At 37.0% G+C, this 7,936-nt stretch overlaps 1 protein-coding gene across 1 annotated transcript; it reads right to left on the reverse strand.

Annotated features, from left to right (window-relative positions):
• Nucleotides 1-245: 245 nt before the first annotated feature.
• LOC102742137 (leucine-rich PPR motif-containing protein, mitochondrial-like) lies at nucleotides 246-4,814 on the reverse strand. The gene is made up of 3 exons (XM_081811706.1): nucleotides 4,606-4,814; nucleotides 4,371-4,479; nucleotides 246-377 (listed from the first exon to the last, which is right to left on the reverse strand). The coding sequence occupies exons 1-3, from the start codon at nucleotides 4,702-4,704 to the stop codon at nucleotides 247-249; spliced, it is 339 nt and encodes a 112-aa protein (XP_081667832.1). The 5' UTR covers nucleotides 4,705-4,814; the 3' UTR covers nucleotide 246.
• Between the last annotated feature and the right edge of the window lie 3,122 nt (nucleotides 4,815-7,936).

Here is a 7,936-nt window from a genome sequence, read left to right on the forward strand (position 1 = left end):
TTTTTTTTTTTAAAGATTTTATTTATTTATATGACAGAGAGAGACAGCGAGAACAGGAACACAAGCAGGGGGAGTGGGAGAGGGAGAAGCAGGCTTCCCGCTGAGCAGGGAGCCCGATGTGGGACTCGATCCCAGGACCCTGGGATCATGACCTGAGCCGAAGGCAGACGCTTAACGACTGAGCCACCCAGGCGCCCTGTAGCTGATACTTTTTTTAAGTGACAGGTTTAATAAATGGACTAATACTTACAATTCTTTCACTTGTACTGCTTCTAAGAAACTATCCTTCTCCAATAATAATTTTATAAGACTGCTGTAAGTCTCACTGTTCAACACAATGTTTTGCTTTTGTGCCTTCAGGAAAGTAGTATATGCATCTACGAAGGAAAAAAAAAAACAAAAAATGAGCTGACGTTATTCCGAAATGTCAAAAAGGAGGGAAAACCCCCTAGAGCAAAGCCCCAAAGCCACATACGTGTTTGTCTTCATGCTCACCCACCATACCACTCTCCAGAGACACATACACTGACCAAAATAGCAGAAGCAGTCACCCTTCTCATCGTTATAAAAACAAAGTCACAGTTTTGGACACTTTACTTAAGCCATGTGGCTGGTACCTGAAAGGATTTCCCTTTTAAAATTACTTTTCATACTAACTCTCTAAAGTCAATAAATTTATTTTCACGCCAATAAAAACGAGAAATAGCTCTCTTGAATTTGTCAAAAGATGATACTAGTTTCAAAATCAATTGCAAAATGTATGGTAAAGTCCAAATAAACCAGAGGTATAATTTAGACTGAGGGGAGCAAAAGATGCATTTTAAAGCAATATTTAATCTATAAGTGGGTGGTTACAATGGTTAACATTTCAACACAATAGCATTAAAGTGAATATAGCCTATAATTCTAAAATTAGGAGATCAAATTATTTGGCTACGACAGGACTTATACAAAAACATACAATTTTCAAATATACAGGTATCTAACAAGTAAACTAAGCAACATTTGTTTGACTGATTAACAGTTTTATTTCACTTGTTCACAATAACTGTCAGTGAATGAAAAGATGTTACCAAAAGAGAAGTAACTACACTTTTCAGTCACTTACTTTTCTGAAATAAAATTGCCTGGCTATAAACATCCAACTGAATCTATAATCCACTCTCTGGTGTGTATAAACAAATCACAATAGAGATGGGGCACCAGTGAACTATCATGTATGACCTTCGGTGAGTATAAAGCTCAATGTAAGGAAATACAATACACACAACTAGGAGTGAGCATGATATTAATGCTCAGAAGAAGATTCTGAGCTACTTTAGAGGTTTCTGAACAAGCAGACATTATATTTGTATTTCAAAGTTAGGGCAGTTTGCAAAAGCCCTTCAATTAAACTGAAGTGACAATGTCAAAAACTTAATGCTTTCACACTGAGCTCAGAGAAAACTAGAGAAAAAAGGTATGACATTAATATCTGCATCTTTTTTTTTTTTTAGATTTTATTTATTTAGTTGACAGACAGAAAGAGAGAGAACACAAGCAGGGGGAGCGGCAGGCAGAGGGAGAGGGAGAAGCAGGCTCCCCGCTGAGCAGGGAGCCCAATGCGGGGCTCGATCCCAGGACCCTGGGACCATGACCTGAGCTGAAGGCAGACGCTTAACTGACTTGAGTCACCCAGGCACCCCTAATAGCTGCACCTTGACCAAGGAGAACAGATAAAACCTATCATTCAGTCCACGATTCTCCCTTTTACTGGAGCTAAGAAGTTAAATGCAGTGCAATTACTGTCTACTCCCCAACAAGCACAGTTTGCTCAAGGAAAATATACAATAAGCACAACTGAGTATTTAACATTAACAAAATAATCTAGGGAATCTTACTAGATGTTTTCTAAAATTGTTATTTTAAAGATTTATTAGAGAGAGTGCACACGCACTCGCACACACGTGAGCAGGGGAGGGGCAAAGGGAGAGGGAGAAGCAGCAGACTCCCCACTGAGTGCAGAGCCCAACACAGGGCTTGATCTCAGATCTCACAACCCATGAGATCACAACCTGAGCCGAAATCAAGAGTCGGATGCTTAACCAACTGAGCCACCCAGGTGCCCCTAAAATTAAAAACTTTGTATGAAATTGGATGGCTCTGTTTATTATTCTCTATTAGTTGGAAAAAAGAAAGAAAGAGCTGTCACTGTAATGCACCACACTCATTTGCCACAGGTTTCTGGTGTGAAAGTCAGTATACTAAGCTATCAGAAATTCGATAAAGTACTAACAAGAGCAATCAATTTTCAAAATATTAATGTTTTGCTAAGCATTCAAATCCTGAGATATACACAAAACTAAAAACTCTTAAGAATTAACAGGATAAAACCAGTTAAATAAATATAAATCGTATATTAAAACTAAAATAGGGGTACGTTTATAGTAATAAACAGTGCATTGTATTTATTTAGTTAACTAGTTTTTACTTAAATAAAAACAATTTTTGAAAAGGTGACATGAAGGAGTTATAGAATCTTCAAACAGTTAACTATACACTAATTTTACACTCATTTCAGTCTAATCAAAATTCCACTATTGAAATAGTACTAATGGTCATAATTAATTTTACATTTAGGTTTAACATATATATGGTGAAAGACTCAAGGATGTATATATGCAATATGCCGCAAAGGAAAATGATCCAAAGAATAAAGTTACTATTCATGATTGAGAAAGCATAAGAGCTTGGCTTATTCTTTCCTCGTACACTTTTATGTCAGTGTCACAAAATTCTAATTAAGTAAAGAAATTAAGAGGTTCTGTAAAATTCTAAATTGATTCTTTTCTACTGAACAGAGCTCAAAACTGTCAACACTAAAATGAAAAAAACAATCTGCTGCATAATGGTTAAAGTATCATAAAGCATACTTGAAAATCCACACAAAACTGAAGGAATTAAAGATGATGTCAGCATGCTATGGAGAAAAATCAACAAAAGTAAAGGATACAAGAGTAACGTAAGATTTTGAAAGAGTACAATGAAGTCTAAATGGAAATGTCTATAAGGTAATAGGCAAGCTGATATCAGAGGGTTCAAGATGGTCATAAAAATTGTAAAGTAGGGGCGCCTGGGTGGCTCAGTCGGTTAAACAAGCTGCCTTCGGCTCAGGTCATGATCCCAGGGTCCTGGGATCGAGCCCCGCATCGGGCTCCCTGTTCAGCGGAGAGCCTGCTTCTCCCTCTCCCTCTGCCTGCCTCTCTGCCTACTTGTGCTCTCTATCTCTCTGTCAAAAATAAATAAAATCTTTAAAAAAAAAAAAAAATAGTAAAGTAGTCATAGTAGTGATAGGCATTCCACTTCAGGAAAGTTTACCACGAGAGTAAAGGAAGAGCAAGACACAGACCTCATGTCCTGCCTCCATCCTTGAAATAGTGCTTGATTACTTCAACATACGTGAGTATAGTGCTTAATGCCCTAATCATTTTCTGCTTTCAAATAAATGTGAAATCTATAATAAATATATTTGCCAAAAAACATTCATGATCATGCTATTTTCAAAGTATAATTTTTGATAAAATGTATGCCTATTTTAGTTTTTATTATAAAAGATTTCAAACGTACAGAAAAAAATAAAGAATAGGGGCGCCTGGGTGGTTCAGTCAGTTAAGCATCTGCCTTCGGCTCAGGTCATGATTGAGCCCCACATCGGGCTGCTCCCTGCTCCGTGGGAAGCCTGCTTCTCCCTCTCCCACTCCCCGCTTGTGTTCCCTCTCTTGCTGTGTGTCTCTCTGTCAAATGCATAAATAAAATCTTTAAAAAAAAAAAAAAAAGAAAGAAAAGAAAAATATAAAGAACAGTGTAATGGACCTTCCATATGCCCATCACCTATATCTAACAATTACTACCGTTTTACCAGATTTGTTTATCTTTGCTCCTTATGGCTTAGGTATTTTAAAATATATTATAGATATCTTGATTTTTTTTTTCATCTCTCAGTACTTCATTAAGATCTCAAAATTTAAGGACACCGTCCCATAAATCTTAACACCACTATCATATCTATAAAAATGAGATAGGGGCGCCTGGCTGGCTGAGTCAGAACAGCATGAGACTCCTGACCTCAAGCACCATGTTGGGTGGAGAGATTACTAAAAAAACAGAATAAAATAAATAAACTTAAAAAAAATGAGATAATTCCTTAATATTATCTACTACTCGGTTGATACTATGTTTTCCCAACTACCCCAAAATGTCTTTGTTAATTTAAAAAACAAAAGAAAATAATTAAGATATTTAAGTTCCATCTCTGTCCTAGAGCACTACTAATTTGTTAAATGGGCTTAGATCCCATGTTGCTATTAGAAGACCCCAGCATATAGATTTACCTTTGCTTTTCTTCCGTTGGCAGGCATTCAACAGATCATTCTGGATATTACTTTCTGCACGTGAGGGTGATGAAGAATTCAGGGAGTGCTTTTCACCCTCATACCACAACTGAAAGACAAAAGTATACAAAACCTTGTATATAGAGTGATCTTTTTAGTATAAAACTGGGCTAATTATGCCCTTCAGTTATACCAAAAACAAAACCTGTTATGCTTACAGTTAAAAACAAATTACCTCAGGTACGTCAAAAGGAACCTCCTGATTACTGTTTCTAAGGATTTCTGCTAATAATCTTAATGTCTTTGCACGAGGAATAATATTTTCTTCTTGCATTTTATTCCACACAGCATCAGCTCTTTGCCAGTCACCATTTATTTCTGTAAAATTTGATTAAGCAGAAATTAATGAACATACTATGTCGAATTCATAAAAATGTTTAGAATTTTTTCCTATCTTATGTTGAAGTAAAGCATTATTCCAAATATTGCTTCCAGGGAAAAGAACAGGATGATTGTGGACCAAAGGCTTAAAGACTTCTTTCTGTATGCCTTTTGAGTTTTCAACAATGGGAATTCCTTACCTATTAAAAAACAACAACCCCCACCCCACTTTACTACACACTTTGAAAATCATATTAATAAAAAATCTGTCTTTTTAAAGTTACCGAGAAGTTGCCCATTGCTGAAATCAGAATCAGAAATAGGTAACAATTCAAAACTATGCCCGTGAGACTTTGGAAAGATGATGTGTACATGTATATAGTTAATACACAGCTGGAGGTCTAAAGTGATTGAAAGTGCACAAATATATGATTTTCTTCAAAAGTGTCAAATCAACAAATCCTTTTCACTTAGTGGATAGGGAGAATTCTGTCTCTTCTGCTGACTTGAAGGATGTCTATGACACTGTGTGATAGATTTTTTTATCCCAGCAAATAATGCCGTCAGACTAAATAAGTATTTTGGGGCAAGGGAAGTTTATTGGAAGGAAACAGGCAGATTCCTTCACATTGGATAATGAGTTCCTCTTATGTGGTAACCTAATCTTCACAAATAGCAAAAACTTAATAATCAAGACTTTATTTTTAAACATTCTAATAGGTTTTGAAAAGAGAACAGGTCATGTCATTTAATATAATAAACTTTTGCTTGTGAAAAACTAGACCAAAATATGAAAAATATCATGACACTAATTAAGTTCAATACAACAAATTAAGCACAAAGAAATACTGTTTTAACTGTGTTTTTTAAAATTTTCATATATGAATAAAAAGTATCTTCATTGTGTATAGTCAGCTCTAGGAAGGGGGCTGTTTCAGAGCACAAATGTTCCAGAAAACATAGGTAAATATATTTCTCAAAAATACAACAATACTAAAAGAGACAGGATTTTCCTAGATTCTCCCACACCTGTCCAACTGAAAAGCTACGTTTTGATAACTGATGACTCCTGGAAGTAAAAAACTCAAAGAACAAAAACAAAATACATTCATGCTCCATCAGAAACCTACAACAAAGAAAACAGTAATAGTAAGAAAATTTCCCCTGGTCATACACAGATTGCAATGATTTTGTACATACTTTGATAATAAAACCAGTCACTTTAAAACCCTTAAATTTACAATCTATTTTCAAAACAAGACTCTGATAAGCTAATTATGCTTTTCCTACATTAAAATGTTCTCATGTGATGTAAAATTTAAGAGTAACTTTTCAAGTATATGAATATATAAAAACTAACTAGATTAAATAAATGAAAAACAAAACCCCAAGCTCCAGCATCTTTAATTCTATAGAAGAGAAAAGGTGGAACATTCTGTCCCCTGCCAGAGGGTACACCTGTGGACTACGGAAGACATAGTTAGGGAAGGTATCCAAAAACTGGAAACAGCACTGCTAAGGTGGTTTTTAAAGAGATTTATTTTTTATTTTTTTAAAATTTTATTTATTTATTTGAGAGAGAGAGAATGAGAGAGAACACACGAGAGGGGATAGGGTCAGAGGGCGAAGCAGACTCCCTGCCGAGCAGGGAGCCCGATGCGGGACTCGATCCAGGGACTCCAGAATCATGACCTGAGCTGAAGGCAGTCGCCCAACCAACTGAGCCACTCAGGCGCCCTAAAGAGATTCATTTTTAAGAAAACATGAACACTGAAGAGAAGGTGGGTGGAGGATGTATAACTGTGTCTTCAACTGCAGGAACTCTAGGAAAGTAATTTTTTCTTCTTCTAAAAAAGGCACGAGTATATGAAAGCTTCTACTTTGGGAGGACAAAAGGTATTACAGAGATGCACCTTTAATTAAAATGGACTAGGAACTTTTACAAGAAAATATTTCAGGGTGCCTGGGTGGCTCAGTTGGTTAAGCATCTGCCTTTGGCTCAGGTCATGATCCCAGGGTCCTGGGATTGAGGCCCCCATCAGGCTCCCGTCTCAGCAGGGAGTCTGCCTCTCCCTCTCCATTTGCCTCTCCCCCAGCTCATGCTCTTTCTCGCTCTCAAATTAAAAAAAAAAAGTATTTCAAAATACATGAAAATTAGATAGCATATATAACATGAAACAACTCATTTATATTTACACACACACACACACACACACACACACACACAAGACAGACAGACATAAAACACACACTTTTTTTTTTGCTTAAAGGGAAAAAACTTCTTGGAAATATGTCTGGATCACAAAATATGTAACAAAAATTTGAGACAATCAAACTAGTCGGTGTGCCAACATCTGCACCTGTGTGTAAATCCTTACAAAAGGCAAAGAAAGATCATGCCTTTCTGACGTAATAGCCGTCTGGGGCCTAAAATCCCTCCTACCAGGATAACAACGATCATACTTGCTACCTGAAGAATCAAACAGCCATAAATCTAGGCTGTGACCAAGGACTGGACACTCTGCCTCTACAATCCCATCATCACATTCCTGGCACTCATGGTTCCCCCTCTTTAAAAAACAAGGCGGGGCAGGGGGGGCGACTAGGTGGCTCAGTCGTTAAGTGTCTGCCTTTGGCTCAGGTCATGATCCCAGGGTCCTGGGATCAAGTCCTGCATTGGACTCCTTACCCAGCGGGGAGCCTGCTTCTCCCTCTGCCTGCCACTCTCCCTGCTTGTGCTCTCTCTCTGACAAATAAATAAATAAAATCTTAAAAAAAAAAAAAAAAAAGAACAAGGGGGCTAACTACTAAATAATCTCTCAGAACTGGTTAAGCTATTCAACCCAACAACTTTGGACACTACTGTAAGAATACACACAGTAGTGGGGCTGTAATTTATGGCTATATGACCAGTAATAGTAACAGTTGGCACTGTGCGCACAGTCTCTGTGGTACTGAACTAAGACATGAAAACTTCTAGTTCAGGGTTTTAATTGTAAAACTAAGTTTTTACATATTATTAATGAGATGGGGCCATTTCCAAATTATGGTCTGATTATGGTCTCTAAATAAGCTTCCAAGTCTGGGATAGACTTGGAAGGAATAAGGAATCCAAGTCTGGGATAGAGATGCTACACAAGCCTGGATTGTCTTGTTCTGCCTGAAAACAATCAAAGACTAGAGAG

The sequence above is a fragment of the Leptonychotes weddellii genome, unplaced genomic scaffold (assembly GCF_054177405.1).
Source record: "Leptonychotes weddellii isolate Sample4059 unplaced genomic scaffold, ASM5417740v2 HiC_scaffold_9658, whole genome shotgun sequence".
NCBI lineage: Eukaryota > Metazoa > Chordata > Mammalia > Carnivora > Phocidae > Leptonychotes > Leptonychotes weddellii.

What these genes read in the sequence shown, in the direction of transcription:
- LOC102742137 (XM_081811706.1), bottom strand. Translation starts at nt 4,704, where the DNA reads ATGCAAGAAGAAAATATTATTCCTCGTGCAAAGACATTAAGATTATTA. An exon ending in TTCCTTTTGACGTACCTGAG is followed by an intron (nt 4,480 to 4,605) that starts GTAATTTGTTTT and finishes TTTGTCTTTCAG; the next exon opens with TTGTGGTATGAGGGTGAAAA. An exon ending in CCAACGGAAGAAAAGCAAAG is followed by an intron (nt 378 to 4,370) that starts GTAAATCTATAT and finishes TTTCCTTCGTAG; the next exon opens with ATGCATATACTACTTTCCTG.